This window comes from Mus caroli, chromosome 12, assembly GCF_900094665.2.
Source record: "Mus caroli chromosome 12, CAROLI_EIJ_v1.1, whole genome shotgun sequence".
Classification (NCBI taxonomy): domain Eukaryota; kingdom Metazoa; phylum Chordata; class Mammalia; order Rodentia; family Muridae; genus Mus; species Mus caroli.
Window position 1 is genome coordinate 110,304,512 of NC_034581.1, and position 16,671 is coordinate 110,321,182.

Consider the following 16,671-nt stretch of genomic DNA (forward strand, 5'->3'; position numbering starts at 1 on the left):
CAGGGCCAAGAAGTGGGAGTGGGTGGGTGGGGGATGGGGTGGGGGAGCGTGTAGTGGACTTTTGGGATATCATTGGAAATGTAAATGAAATAAATGAGAGAGTCAGAGAGAGAGAGAGAGAGAGAGAGAGAGAGAGAGAGAGAGAGAGAGAGAGAGAGAGAGAGCGCTGGGCCTGGCCACCAGCACTCTAGTAGAAGCAGATATCAGAATATGCTAAGGGTTGTCATTCAGCTTCCAAATACCAGCTCTGAGGCTTTTGTGATCAGTTCCAGTTCTGCTTTTTACCATTCTGTGATACAGTGTGTTCACTGGACCCTGGCAGGGAGGTCTCAGGAAGGAAGCTGTGCAGGGCAACTAAGGAAGGACTTCTGGGCAGCCTTAGTCACTTGTTGATTAGGGCTTCAGCTTGTCATATCAACCTTGGTCATGAGGCTAGCTTCTAAGGACCAAACATGTGAAATTTACTTTCCAGGAAACATAAGCAAAAACTGCACCAGCGATGGATGGTCAGAGACATTTCCAGATTTCATAGATGCATGTGGCTACAACGACCCCGAGGATGAGAGTAAGGTAGGTACCCAACCCGCCACACAAGCTCCACTCATGGACACTGCAAACAGACAACATTCTCTATGGGTCTCCTTACCTCTGTAGCAGCGCAGCTTCTTGATCCACACTTGGTCTCTGATATGTTGTGGCATTTGGGATTTGCTGACTCTGCATAATTTGGGAGGCCCAGGAAGAAAAGATTTTCTTACCTGTCAGCATGTCTGGATGGGAGAGACTCCTATGAGTGGGTTATTCCTGCCACAGACTAGGTCTTCTGGGACCCCCTGAACACCACATCCTTTGCACCATCTGGATCTCTTCATCCCATTTAGAGTTGCCATTATCTGGATCCCTGGGAAGCAGATTTGATCCCTCAGCACACAAGTCCAATGTCAAATGTCTTTGTAAGTTCTGAAGCTGTTCGTAGATGCTGGTGTCTTATCTCAGGCCACTCAGGTCAACTGTCAAGAGTCTCTCCAGCCATGGCTACAGCACTCTTCATCCGTTTCTAAAGTAGATTAGCACACCCATGAGTAGATCTTTCTGTAAGGATGTAATTGTTGGAAATCTGGATATTCCTGACTCAGCCCTGTACCTCTGCTGGGCTCCAGCTCCACCCTGGCAGCCTAGTGTATCCCAGCATCACCTTCCTTTGTGCTTGACCATTGTCTCCTCCTCCTCCTCCCCCTCAGCCTGGGCGCCTTTGCACTGTAAGGAGGACTTGAGCTCCTTACAAACCCACATTCTGTTACATACAGACATGCTGACTGCTCAGTAAGGTACTGAGTGTAGGGGAGACTCTACAGAGACCCAGTAAACAGCCAAGCACAGATTCTTCCACACAGCCACAGAGCACAGTCACTTCGTGCCTCATGTCACCTCCTGTCCATCACGGTGCCTTCTCACCGTCCGTGGCAGCAGTTCTGCTTCTGGGAGTTGACCCACTTGCCCCTTGCCCCAGACTAATTGCTTTCCTTTCTTCATTAAGGTTTATAATTCAAAGCCAAAAGATTATGAAACTCAAGGAAAGAAAATGCCACGTTGTTGTGAATGCTCCACTAGTTGAGGGCAGCATCCCTGGACAATAGCAGTGTAGCAGCTTCACAGTTGCCTGTGTCCTAAGAACCAGACACACTCAGGCTTGATGGCACCAATTCCACAGACCAGGTACTCAAGCTTGAAAAGACGCTGTGATGTGTTGGCCTTCATCTTTCTGACATTGCAAACTTCCATTTCCTCCCACACACACTTTGACATTTCCACAAGACAGGGAACTCACTGGACTCCTACCCTCTTCAGCTGCATTGTTAGAAGTCTCAGCTCTGGACTGGGATGTTGGCTGGGGTTCCAGCCCTCTAGCACACTCAGAATACCATGGAGAGGGTTCTACACTGCGTCCTGCGCAGCAAATAAAAGCTGAGAGGTGAACCAGTATTGAAGATCACAGCTCCTTGCTTTTGGATAGATGCCAGCTCACTTCTGACCCACTACCCCACTCAGGAGCCCATACACAAACCCCTGGTCAGATGTAGGAACTGGGTACCTGTGTCCTCTCTGTCCCCTGTGCTGCATTGCACACTGTGATGACCTGATTCTGTTGTTTGGACTCACTTGATGACCTCCCAAAGAAAACAGGTTTCTTTTCTGGCCGGTGACACTATGGTGCTGCCTGCCTGTTCCGTTGTGTGTAATCACTGCCTTTAGTTTCTCTGTGACAAGTGTATCCCGTGTTCTCTGGGGCTATGATTATTGGTGAAGCTGTGGGTGGTGCCCATCCCCCTAGAATGGCTGCTGAGCACACAGGACAACTGTGTGATCTGGACTTGGTGATTACAAAATGTACTGAATTTCGTGTTGCTGAACCCCACCCACATATCCTGGAGACCAACTTCAAGAGGTTCACTAAGCTGAGTCAGGCTCACAAGCCTGGAGAATGCAAACAAAAGGCAGCTACTTAGGATGCAGCTGAAGTCAAGGTGCAGAGAGACTATTGAAGCAAAAATGTCCCCACCCTAGGTCACCTGCATGTGTGACTAGGTGCCCAAAATCTCAGTCTTCCCTGTTTCCTCCTCATTTACCAAATCCCTGAAATGGCTGTTTCTGTCCCCTCAGTTAATGGTACCATCCTCAGGGTCACCTTGATGCCAAATGATGCTTTTTACCCTTTTATAATACTGGATCCCCACAAATATGGACCCAAATCCCAGAAGGGCCTTTGGTAGGATCACAAAAAGCAAAACTCTGGGCATTCTGGCCTGTAGCTCTGAGGGATGCATTCTTAGTAGCCCCTTGTCTGCACACAGAAATAGGCAAAACACCCATTTGAAAGCTCAGGGCTCTATCCATGTGGAATAAGATCTGAAACATGTTTTTACAGAAGACACGAGTGCATATTAAACTGCCCTAAAGCATTTTGATGAGTTGTCTCTAGGAAGCTGCCCACTGGCCTTCTGGGAGTGAGCATCCCCTGAGCTCAGGCTCTGAGTCTGCAGAGATGGTTCTTAAGTCCCCTTCTGAGTTCTGGTCCAGAGCAGGGATGATGGCCATGGCTTCAACCCCATCCCTTGGAAGCTGGTCAGATGGAACAAGGTCACCTGGTTAGAGGCCGTAGAGGCAGATCAAGCAGCGATGAGTCTCAGGGCTTCTGTGAGGGAGTATAGTTGGGAGGATTCCCACTTCTTGGTGGGATTGTCTGCCCTGTTTGCTTTGTATCTGAACATAACTGGTGTTGAGCAGTGTCTTGAGATTGCGTCAACACTCTCTTCCTAGCCCTATGTTCAGGTTCCTTAGGGAGGCCTGGGACACACACACACACCTTCACCTCTCGTGTGTTCAAAGATCTTTGGGAGCCTGCATTCTGAGCTCTTCCCAGTTATGAAGAGTGACATGTACGTAAGAAACTCTGGTGTGTCCTTGCAGAACAAAACCTCTCTTTTCCTTGATTTCCCCTAGGCCACACTCAGGGAGCATTTCCAGACACTGGAGAACTCCTGAGGCCCATTCGGTGCTTCTGAGGAGACTATAATTAAACCCTGCCTGTGTGAGGCATGGCTTCTGATCCCTCATGCATTCTGTCTGTTTTGAAGAACTATTTTTGTTCTTAATTAAACATTTCAGAAATTCTTCAAATAGCATAAATTTATAATAATGGATTAAAAAAGTCAAAATATTTTAATGCAGAAGGCAATAGAAATGATGGACCAAAGTCAAAATGAGTAATGCTTCCAAATTGCAGTTTGCACACTTTAAATACTTTAGATACTAGGTTTCTTCACAGACTCCTTGAAATATAAAACTATGGCAAACACAGTGCCATCATAGATGTGCTGAGCATGGGGCAGACTACATGCAGGCTCTGGGCATGCACACACACACACACACATGGCCAAAGCTGAAGCCCCTTGTCAAGGATTGCAGAGGCTTCTGAGAGATGACTATGTGTAGAAGACCAGATCTTCTTTGTGTGTCTTTCTTAAATTGAAAAGTCAGACAATATATTCTGATGGTGTTTTCCCTCTCCCATCTTTTCCCAGATACAACTCCATGGTTTCTTTCTATTAAAAAAACAAACAAACAGGCAAATTCAAAAGCCAAAGAAACCAGATTTAAAAAAAAAAAAAAGCAGTGAAAAGGTACAGGAAACACACAGAGACAGACAGACAGACAGACAGACAGACAGAGAATCCACAAAAGCACAAAATTAGAAACCACAATATACATGTAAAAGATCAGTAAAATAGAAAATTCCCCAAACAAAGCGCTATGAAGCAAAAACACTACAAAGCCACCCCTAAGTTCATCACTCTCTAATTGGATTTAGGAAATACCACACAAGATGGAGCCCATGCCTAATACTGCTCAGGTAACCGAGAGCCTGAGTCTAGACTAGCTGTAGCCCTGGGGAAAACCCAGGTCTTCTTACCTGAAACAGCTTGAGCTTTGCCTCAGCACTGCACTTTCTTCTCAGATCTGTGTGGTGGGGTGTCCCACTCACATGTAGTCATATTCTCCAATGAGGATTATGTGGATGGCCAACATTGTTTCAGAATACATTAAGAGAAATAAATACACATCACTATACCCATAGGGTTGGCTACCTATGGAAGAATAATTGGATCAAATTACAGTTCAAGGAATCTCTTCAAGGAGAGATATTGAGGTCCTTGCGGCTTCAGCATACTACCCAAACTGCCTATATGGCCATAACTCACTTGGGAACAAGGAGCCACCTCTATTATGCCTTCCCACCTGGATCTCAAATAAAGAATCACTTTGGCCAAATTTAGAAGAGAGCGTTTGGCACTGGTGTCAAGTAAACATATTTCTTCCATATTATTTGATATTCCTAAAAATATTTATACCCTCTCCTCCCACCATCCTCCACACTAGGCCACTCTCCCTAATAGGGCTCCTCATACTTATCATGCCGACGGCACAGACCACACCATCAACGCTCTGGCTCCATGAAGGCACTGGACCCCTAACAGCCTAATAATAGGCAGGGAGTCCTAGGAGTGGAAGGAGGAACTGACAGGGAGCCTCTGTGACAATCCAGAATTGCCACCTACAGGGGTATATCAGGATGTGAGTTCCAGTGCTCTCCAGGTGACAGATTCCAGCAGGAGCTCACAGGGACATAGGCATTTGCTCATTTCAGTATAGGTTATACTCACTCCATGTTGTGGTATCTCTATTTTACCATGCATCAAAGGGCTTGCGTTTCATAGTGTTTAAGGCATATTGTGGGCCAAGCTTAATGCCAGATAGTAGTGAGAAGAAAAAGGTTTAGAGAAGGCAGAGTGAGACGAGCTGTGGACAAGATAGGCTTGGCAACTTGAAAAGGCTAGGCAAGGAGCTACCCCACAGATGATGCGGCAGAGAACTGGACTTACAGTTACCCACAGGGGCCTGTGGCTGACCTTGGACTCACACAAGGGTGATCAAGAAGATGCCTTGTGAAGACAGACTGAGTTATCAGACGTGCTTACTCCTGTTTTAACAGAAGCTTCACACATGGGCTTTGATGCTTTGCAATAAACCATTAAGGCCAAAGGAGAAATAAGACACAGAAAGGCTGCCCGGGAACATGCAATGGCTCTCTAAATTCTTAAAGCCCCTCCATTGAGAAATACTACCTTAGAGCTGGAAATTGATGCAAACCAGAAAATGAAAGGGTTGAGAAGCCGTCTATGAAGATGGCCACCCAGGAAGTACAAGCTATAGTCATCTCTATGCCTCAGTCTTCAGAGTCCCCTCTTTCCTTTTTAAGAGCCTATCTTGATCCCTCTGAGATCTTCAGTCAAAATAATTTTTTCTTTAATAAAAATAAAAGCCTGTCTTGAGATAAATTACCAAGAATTATTGCTGAGATAGAATGTGTCCCACACAGATTAGACACAATTTTCTAGATGATAGCATTCAAAGAGTTTCTTGGCCCTCTCCTACCTGTGGCATCTCTCTGTGGTGGGCGCAGATCTTTCAAAGAAAGGCTATAAAGCCTGAAGTTTCAGGAGGACAGATAGAAAGTCCCACACTTCCAGTGTGCTAATTAATTCCAAGCTCTTCTTCACCTCCCTAGAGTGGAGAACACATCTACTGAGGAGAGCCTAGTTCATGCCAGGCCAAGCAGCCCTAGGTTCAAATCCTAGAAAACCATTTGTTTTCCTATCAGGACACCAGTGTCTGGAGATACCAGATACCCCCTGCTTGTGTTGGTCTTGGTAGTGTCACATAGCAATTACATTTGGTGGTCTTCAAGGCACAAGTTTAAAATCAAATGTCAGAATCTTTGATAATAAAGCAAAGACTGCCAGCTCTAGGTCAGCTGCCTTCTTGTTTTAAAATCATAAACTCTGCATATGTATAAAATGCTCAGTGGGATAAGCTACCAAATATCTCTGACTATCTTCTTACCTCAGAAATTCTACATTGGGGTTTTAAAATAAATTTCTCTCCTTGTTCATCTTAGCACTAGAAAGAAACACTCAGTTCTATTTAAAAGATGTACAAGTTAGGAGAAAGGATGTCACACTGATTGTGGGCTGCCTTCCCAATAGCTCCTGAGCATGCCCAAAATCACCCTAGAGATACACACAGGCTCAAGTTCATGCTGCTTCCACCCTTGAATTGGGCTCATAATCTCCATGGGAACTGTGACCACACAGAAGACCTCATCACTAGAAACCAGCATTCCCCTAAGCTGGCTACATGGATTTTTCCTTTCCTGGGATATCTTTGCCATCCTCAAGAAAAATTATATCCTCAGGAGGATGTGTATCCCCAGGAGTGTCTGTGTCCTCAAGGAGAGGCCTTGTCTTCAAGAAAAGCTTAGTCTTTAGGAAAGACGATGACCCAATGAGAAGACACCATATCTCCATGAGAAGTTAGACTCTTCTTGAGAGGCTTGGTTCCTGCAGCAGCTGAGCTGGTAACCTAGTAACCTCTGACCATCAGCAGCCAACATTCATGTCTGCCCCTGAATATCTAAGTGACCATTGACCTTCATCACCCCAATGTAGCTTGGAGCCTGTCCCAAATGGGTCCAGCAGCCCCACTTCCTCTGATGAAGAGGTAAAAGATTTGAGGGTAAACACATTATGAACATTCTTGGGCTGAGGCTAAAGGAGAAGCCACTGCTACTCTGAGAGCAAGGAAGGTGAATTCAGTCCTGATTAGAAGATACTATTCAGGGAACAGCTTCCTTCAAGAAAGACTAGGAAACATGGTTTGCATCTTACCTCTCATTGCCTCTTAAATGACAGAGAAATCTCCCAAGATTTTGGAATTATCTTCCATTGACAGGTAGGAGTCCAATCTCAAGACCCCTCCCCATACCCTAAAACACCCAACCAGATTTAATCAAGACCTCGGAAAGAGAAGTTACAGAGTGGTATCAGGACTCCATTGCAAGAAGCCAGTGAATATACAGATGTGACACTCCACCCTTCTAGGCTTGAGGTCTCCTGCAATCTGTGGGAGGAGTAAAACTTCATTTCAGACTCAGGATTCTATGTCTGGAGCCACTCAGCACTAGAAAATCTGTTGTCTGAACCTTCAACTGAGAGAAGGGGTCATTGTTGTGGAAAATAAATTTTTCCTGAGTAAGGTAAAAGGTATCCTTGACTTGTGGATGATTTAATCATCCTGGGTATATATTCTGTCCTAGTATCCACAGGTTCTTTGCCCTTGCATTCAGCTAGACTCGGATGCAAAGCAGTGTCCCATGGCTGTTGTGCCACACAACTATGATGCCTATACTGAACATGGACAGATGTTTTTAGTCATTTTCCCCCAAACAGTGCCTCGTAACAGCTATTACAGAGAGCTTACATTGTACTAGTTGGCACAGCCATGTGGATGATGTAAGCATGTGAAAGGATTGTACAGGTTATAAGAAGCAAATACTCCAACACAAAGACAATACAAAGGACTTGAGATCTGTAACTTTTTACATCTTGAGTTCCTGGAAGTTGTCTCCCTGTGTACTAAGGAGTGATACAGAGCCTGTTTCTCCAGATCAGTGCTTGTGCCTGCCTGGCTAATCACCCCTTCCTATAGTCCAAGAGACTCTGAGAAGAAAATCTTCTTCCTGACCACCAGAATCTCAGAAGCATCTGTAAAATGAATTATTTTAATGTAAGTGTAAACAGTTTATTAATCTGGTGACTGGATTTCTTTACCTTAGTTGGTCCCCAATAATCACACAGAGAAACCAAGATTTACTTCAAGCTGCACCTCAGTACTTGGGCAGTGATATGATTTACCTTAACTTCCTACACTAATCTAGCTACCTCCCATCCCCATCCCAATCCCCACAATACTTGAAGTTTAAAATTGTTCTAGCTATCTCTGCTTCACATGGTTTCTTCACATGGTGTCTTCTTGGACCCTGTCCTCTGCATGGCCAATGCAAACCTCCTTCCCTCCCTCTTTATCCTTTCCCTGGATGATGGAAGTTCTGCCCTATTCTCTCTTCTTTCAAGTCATTCCATGATCAGCATTTATTGACAAAACACAGAATAAATGGTAAGAATTGTTTGCACAAACAAGAAGGGCTGGGAGTAGTTTATTGACCTAAGCATTACAATGCCACATCCAGATTGAAACAAGAAATGAGGGCAGAGAAATAAGCATTTGAATAATGCAAGGACAACCTTTACCCAGTGCACAAAAGCATTATGCCTACAGGCTTCATCAAATTTGAAACAGTGGCTATGAACAGTGGTAGACCTCATCCTCTTGGCTCCAATCATCAGCACCATGGCCAGTTCTGCCTGTAGACTATCTCCACCAAGCCTCAGCGGAGCTAAAAATGTTCTCTCTTCCATTTTATTGTGTGGGAAACAGTTGAAAATAGTTTTGTAAGCCACATACTCCTCAGTACCTGTGGATTTGGACCACCAGTGTAAGGCATTAAGCGGCAGAATAAGCTCTAAGAAGGGTCATTACACTGACTGATGGCTAGTGATAAACATGTATCTAAATGTAGATACATGTTTATCACTGCAGAAATCTGAGATAAGTAGGCAACTCTCTGTTTCTCCATCTATAAAATGAAGTCAGCAAATAAACTGTTCACTTCTTCAAAGTATAATTGGGATCCTAGACCTCACTTCCGATGCACTGTTGGCAGGCTGCTTTCTGTGCCACATCTGACTGAAACTGTGTTCTTGAGAGTACAGCGTGGTCCACAGGTAGATGATGTGACTGATAGGGAGCCTTGTTGGGAGCAAGGGATTACCTAGGGAGGGGCATAAAAAGGGACTGGGACCATGGGTGTTGCTATGGCTGTTCAGCTCTCTTCTATAGCTTGTTTGGATATAGACACAGTCCAGAACAAAAGAGTAACAACCTGTAACACAAACACAAGATACACTTAACTCATGGAAAATTTCATGCCTCCTTGGCACTGTCTCTGAAAACCCACCACCCAAGCACCATGCTTGCAGAAGTGGGTACCATGACTTTACTAACCCTGGGAACCTGGCTAGGATTCCAATACCAGGCATGATTTCCCTCCTGACAACTGGGCTGTAAGTCCAATTAGACAGCTGTTGGTTGGCAACATTATAAGAGTGCTACTTTTTGCACATTTATGCATATCTTGCCATGCTGGTCATTTCTGTGGTTCATAGGTTTTACAGCTGAGAAGGACAGTTTAATTGCTTCCCACCCTTGGAAGTTTTCTTGGATATTATTTTCTGAAACTGTGGAGGCAGGACCATAGGAAAGAGGCTTTCAGTCAGATCCAGCTTGAGTCATACAAGTCTTATATCTGTCCTTGTGGTTGGAATTTTTGGTAATAAGGGCCAAGCCTCAATCCTTGAGAGAGACACAAGGGCTACATGACTACCCTACCAAAAGCAATTTACAGATGCAATATCAACCCAATAAAAATACCAAAAATGTTCTTCACAAAACCAGAAAAGAATCTAAAATTCATATGGAACCAGTAAAGACTTTGATGGCCAAATCAATCTCAGAAAAAGAAAAAGAAGAATACTGGAGGAATTGCTATTTTAGACTTCAAGATATATTGTACAGTTATTGTAATAAAGATAATATGGTATTGGCACAAGATAGATATGTAAGTCAATGTAATAAAATAGAAGACATAAACATGGGTATTTATAACTATAGCTACCTGATACATGACAAAGAGGTAAAAATGTATAAACTGGAGAAAAGATGGCATCTTCAACAAATGGTGCCAGGAAAACTGCATTTCCATATGCAGAAAAAAATAAATTAGACCCATATCTATTACCCTGCACAAAAATTAGATCCAAGCGAATCAAAGACCTCACTTTGAAACCTGAAGAATTGAATCTGCTAGAACATATAGGCAGCATCCTATAAGATATGGGTGTAGGAAAGGACTTTCTGAACAGGACTCCATTTGCCAAGGAGCTAAGGCAAACAATTGACACCTAGGGCCTCATAAAACTAAAAAACGTCCATACTGCTAAGGAAATAATCAATTGAATAAAGAAGAAACACACAGAATGGAAGAGAATCTTTGCCAGATATACATCTAACAGAGATTTAATAATCCAGAATATACAAACAAACAAGCAAAAAACCAGCAGAGTCAGAAAAACACACAACCAATTTTAAAATGGACTGAGGATCCAGAGAGTTCTTAACAAAAGAAATAAAATGGCTAATAAGTACTGCAAAATTATTCATTATTCTTAGCAACTAGGAAAATGCAAAATAAAAGAACATTGAGAGTTCATCTTGCCCCCAGTAAAAATTACTAAAATCAACAAAATAACTGACAACAAATGCTGGTGAGGCTGTGGAGAAAGGTGGACACTCATTCCCTATTGGTGGCAAATTGGTATAGCAACTCTGAAATCAGTATGGAGAATTCTCAAAATTTTTATATGGCCCAGCTATGTCATTCCTTGGTGTATGCTCAAAGGACTCAACATCGTACTAAGCAATAGTTACTCAGCCATGTTCGTGGCTACTGTACTCACAATAGCCACGAAACAAACAACCTAGCTGTCCCATGACTAGATAATGAAAATGTGGTATATATACACTATAGAATACTATTCAGCTGTAAATAAAAATGAAAATTTCAGGTAAATAGATGGAACTAGAAGGATTATATTGAGTGAGATAAAGTAGGTCATCAGCTTCCTTTCTTATACAACCGAGTTGCATACAACCAGCCCAGGGATGTCCCTCCCACATCAATAACTATTCAAGAAAATAACCCACAGATATGCCAAAAGCCAATCTAATGGAGCCAATTCTTCAATTTCCATTTTCTAGGTAATTCTAGTTTGTGTCAATATAACTTTAACCAGCATAATTGTCCCATTATCAACATAACATACAAACACATCACTATTAAACCATAATCTTCCCTTTTTATTTATCCCCTAATATTTAATGTTACTGCCACAATATAAAATATAATATTACTTTTAAAGTCTTTTAAAATCTCAAACACTTTAAAAGTTTAAAGTCTCTTTAAAATACCCAAAGTTTCTTAACTGTGGGTTCTTATAAAATCAAAACCAAGCTAAATAATTTCTTACTCCAAAAGAAAGTACCCACGAAGTAGAAATAAGAACAAGCAAACTAAAAGTCCGTCAATATAAATAGTTCAGTCCACAATCTAGAACACACAATCTTCTGGGTTCCAAAGAGTTTGTGAGCAGAACCTTTATTCCAGCTCTGCCATCCACAGCACATACAACTTGTTTAGTAGACTCAGGCCAGCTCCACTCTACACCTGGATGGTCAACCCATAACCCTGGCATCTCAAATATGCTGAGGTCTTGACTTCAGCTGATCCTACATCTTCAACTGTGTCTTTTCTTAGCCTCTTCAGGGATATCTATCCTGCCACATAGTGTGTTGCCTTGGCTTCTCCCCAGAACCCATTCAATGCTGGTGTTTCCACTACATCACTGACCTCTCCTGACCTCTCACAGTGCAAATCCTCAAGCTCCTTTCAATGACTCTTTCAGTCCTGTAGCTTTCATACTACTGAAGCACATATTGCCAACCACATACCACATGGAAGGCACATATTGCCAACGTCAGCTGCCAGCTTGAGATGCAACTGTGGCTCCCTTTGGACCACAGTTTCATTGTGCTAACCCTGAGGAAATACTTCCCAGGGTATTTCACCCAAATGAAGCTGGTCTTTTGTTAATCATAGCTGATTCTTCACCTCTAGCTAAGCCACATTGATTGCTACCATTGAAGCAAAGATTTGGTTTCTTTCGGGGAGAATCCTAAAAGTGGGAGTGGAGTTGTCTCTGACTCTTTCGCCTGCTCTTGGGACCCTTTTCCTCTGACTGGTTTAATCTCCAGTCTTGATGTGAGGGTTTGTGCTTGACCTTATTGCATCTTGCTGTTGATGGGAGGCCTGCTCTTTTCTGGTGGGGGAGACAAGTGTAGACTGTATCTGAGATACAGGGGAGGGGACTGGGAGGTGCGGAGAGAGTGAAATCTGTGGTACGGATATATTGTATGAGAGAGGAATAAATAAAACACTCTTTTAAATGATTGTTAATCCAAATTACCACTTGAAGGAGCCTCACAGAGTCTTTGTGATCCTCTGAAACTTCACAAGTCAAACCTCTACCATACTCATTTCTCTTAGCATTATCTTCCAAGTTTCCTCAGTAGCCCATTAAGCTCCAAAACCTCAATGACTTTTCCAACCCAAGTTTCCAAATACTGCTACAATCTTTCCCCCAAAAGGGCAGCTCTACTACAGCAGTATTCTACTCTCTGATACCAGTTTTTGTTCTACTTTGTTTTTCTTTACTGGGAAAAAATATATGCAACATCAACTTAAGGAGGAAAGGAGCTATTACATCTTATATGTCTTAGTCAATAACCAAGGAAAGCCAGGGCAGGAGCTCAAGACAGAGGCTTGGAGGCAGGAACTGCACCAAAGACCATTGAAGAATGCAGCTTGCTCACCTGCCCAGAGATGGTACTGCACACAGGAGGCTAGGCCTTCCTACATCAATCAAGAATCAGTATGCCCGAAGGTATCTGATAGGGGTAATTCCTCAGGTGAGGTTCTCTATTTCTAGATAACTCAAGTTTGAGTCAAATCAACAAAACTAACCAGCCTGCTGAGAGTATGGTAGTTATAGAGTTGTAAATATCAGCTTTCTGTCAGGAACAGTAGAAAAGCTACACGGTCTTCAGGAGAAAATAGAACTAGTCCACAACAGTAAGTAGCAACAGCACATGCAGAAAATAGGCCAGCAGTGTCAAAAGAAATCCAGAGAGATATTCTTGACATGAAAATTTTGTTGAGTGGGAAACCATCTGTTGCTGAACGAGGAAACAAGACCAAACACAGCCTCACAGGAGTGGCCAGCAGGCTTCTGAGGTGTGCTGGCAATGGAGATGCTTTTCTCACTGGTTAGGGTGGATAGCTAGCTACCTAGTGGTGCTAAGACATACCATGCTGTCATCCATGACTTGAAGCTAGAGCTACCACAGCTGCTGGGAAGATAGCTCTGTGAGTTTCTCTGCTGATGCAGCTGCCAACTCAGTCAAAGGTCAGTCCTGACCTCCATGGTTAATTTTATTTTCATTTAATAATCATCACTCTCCTTTGGACATTCTCTCTGTTGATTGAGAACATCCCCAGCTGTTAGGTATTACTGATGTTCACATCACATTCCTTTCCTATGTACACGGACATCAGAAACCAGAATCCCTGTAGATTCTCAGAGTGGCTGTGGTCATGTGGTTTTGGCTGCCTGGTTTTCATGGAGATCAGTGACAGCAGAGGTTCTGGGAATTAAGAAGGAATCATCATAGGACTGCAGCTCAGGTCTTGGTACCTAAACTTAATAAAAAGAAAGACCAATGAGCCAGCATATGCTTCTCAGCCAGTCTTCATTTTCTTAGATAAAGTTAAGTTGGGTTTCAGATTTTTCCAGACTGTGTCGAAAACACCACCTCTCATTTATCCAGTGAGCAGCCTGTGGCCCAATGATTGTGTCATACAAATCTAGCTAAAGAAGCCACAGCTGTGCTGCTGCAGATAAGGCCTCTTCCAACAATGCAGAAGTGCATATTCTCGTTGACATCTTCTCCAGTAAATTCTGAGATGTGGAGAACATTGCTTACCTCCAGAAAATATTGACACCAGTTAGAAACAGTCTGTGAACAATTGCTTTAGTTGACGAATCCGTATTCACTTGATACAGGTGTCGATTCAGAAGACAGCACTATAGGGCTTCCTCCCAAGTTAACTGTCTGTGTGGTGCACTTAGAGACTTAACAAATGTTTCTATGGAAACAAAAGACAAACAAAGGTCAATAGTCAGTGAAAATGGCATACTGGGAAAATCCCTGGAAAAGGCTTCCAGCTCCCAGCTCCCTGCTTCCAGAACCTCTAAGTTGCATGGGGTGGAGGGGCAGTATCAGCTGATAGTTGTTGTAGTTCCACCTAGAATATCCTTGGTGGCGGCATCATGTGTCCTAGAAGAGTGGCTATGCAGCACAGCCTGACAATTGCCAGCCAATGTGGGAGTGGTGATTTCTTTAAAGCTTGAAGTAGCTTTTCTAGATCCAATTTTCAGGCTTAGAAGAAAGGGGCAGCCCCATTTTCCAGTGATTGAAAATTCTAATGGTATAAAAATGGAAGATGTTGGAAGAAAATGGTTTAGAAATAAAATGAAAGTTGAAGATACTAAATAGGGCTAGAGTCATTGTCGGGGGCATCGGTGTTCTCTACTAAACAGGTTTCTTCCTGAGATCACCTACTCCTGCCAAAGGCAGACACAGATGACTAAGCCGGGTAAATCTAGTTTCATTAAACCAAAGTATTTGCCCAGTCTCGCAAAAGAACTTCAAGTCAGCACCAGTGATGTCCAAGGAGGCTCACTGGCTCTATAAGGTCAACCATAGCCCATTAGAACTTTCTGGAAACAAGGAGTCTCCAATCAGGCTTTTAAAAGTTCCTCTGGGCCGAGGACCCACCACTGTGTCCTGTTAGTGAGAACAGAGCTGCCATGAATTTACACAAATCACAACATTCCACAAACGTTAGGCTATGCAATAAGAGCTTCTCAGCTCATTTTGTTTACAAAAGCATACTTTGCCAAAGTTTCAGAAAGCTCCAGGGTAAAGAGAACATGGGTTCTTTGAATCTAGGAAACAGAACATTAGAAAGACCAAAAAGTTATTTCCTGGATCTGTCAGTTTGGTTATTCTGAATATTCCCATCCAACTGAACTCACAGCATTGAAGCTGTCCAAATGCTGTGCTTGCCCAGCTCCCATGGATCCTCTTGCAGTCAGTATGATAACTCCTTGCAGAACCTTTTGGGAAAGCATCAGATGAAGAGAACAGCTGTCAAAGGGCTGTCGTATAGACTGAGGAGGACTCACTAAACAACGTGTTGCTAGAACTGGCCTGACAGCATGGTCTCAGGATACACTGGGTTTACAAGAGTCTCATACACTTTCTGGCAGGCCTAAGCTAATGGCATCTCTCCACATAGTTATAAGGTAAGGGAAGTAAACCATCATGTACTGTGAAAAGCCTAATTAATTCAATCTCTCTGTGTTTATAAACAGAAAGAACAAATTCTTTTGAGCTTGCTAGGAGGCCTCTGGAAAAACTCAATTAGTTTGAAATCAAAAAGCTTCATTTAAGATTCAATTTACAGAAGTTTGTCAAAAACATCAAAAATGTGAAAGCATTGTTTAAATAGGATCAAAAGCAGTTGACAGATTTCAAAGCTAAATACAGGAAGTTACACAGTTATTTAAAAGACAGAAAATATAACTTTTTAATAGTGAGCCATAGGAAATTATTTTAATGAACAAGAATCTTTTCTAGTCAGATTATTCAAAAAGCAAAGAAAATCGTTTAGAATCTTCCCTCAAGAGTTGAGCATTTTCCCTGGGCTTGCATGTCACTGATAGAATGCTACCTACATGCTTACAAACTCAAGACCATGGAGTCCATCAACAATGGACACAAAAATGAGCAAGGTCAAGAAATGGTGGAGCATGCTAGTAAAGCCAGGATGGGACCAGCAGGAGGGTCCTGAATTCAAGGCCACCTTGGCTATGCAGGTAGATACCATCTCAACAAACTCAAAGAACAGGGAGAAAGATAGGAAAAGAGTGAAAATTTAATCAGCATTATACTTAAAAAAACAAAAACAAAAAACAAACACTTTCTTGGGCTGGTGAGATGTCTCAGCAGTTAAGAACACTAGCTGATCTCCAGAGGTCCAGAGTTCAATTCCCAGCAACCCACACAGTGGTTCAGGACTATCTGCAAAGGGGTGTGATGCCCTCTTCTGGCATGCAAGTGTACATGTAGACAGAGCACTCCCACATTTAAAGAAAATACAGAAATATATATATATATACATATATATTTTTTTCCAGGTAAAATAACCATAAAAGGCCTGCCTATAATGATCTACATCTCTGAGCTTGGCCCCATCTCTTTTTTTTTTAATTTTTAATATTTTTATTACATATTTTCCTCAATTACATTTCCAATGCTATCCTAAAAGTCCCCCATAGCGCCCACCACTTCCCTACCCACCCATTCCCATTCTTTTGGCCCTGGCATTCCCCTATATTGGGGCATATAAAGTTT

General features: G+C 42.8%; 1 protein-coding gene across 1 annotated transcript in view; it reads left to right on the top strand.

Annotated features, from left to right (window-relative positions):
* The window catches only part of Vipr2 (vasoactive intestinal peptide receptor 2), a 69,798-nt gene that overhangs the window by 19,843 nt on the left and 33,284 nt on the right, over nt 1-16,671 (top strand). Inside the window, exon 4 of the mRNA XM_021179290.1 lies at nt 473-570. Within this exon, the coding sequence (XP_021034949.1) occupies nt 473-570 (98 nt within the window). The remainder of the gene's footprint in view (nt 1-472; nt 571-16,671) is intronic.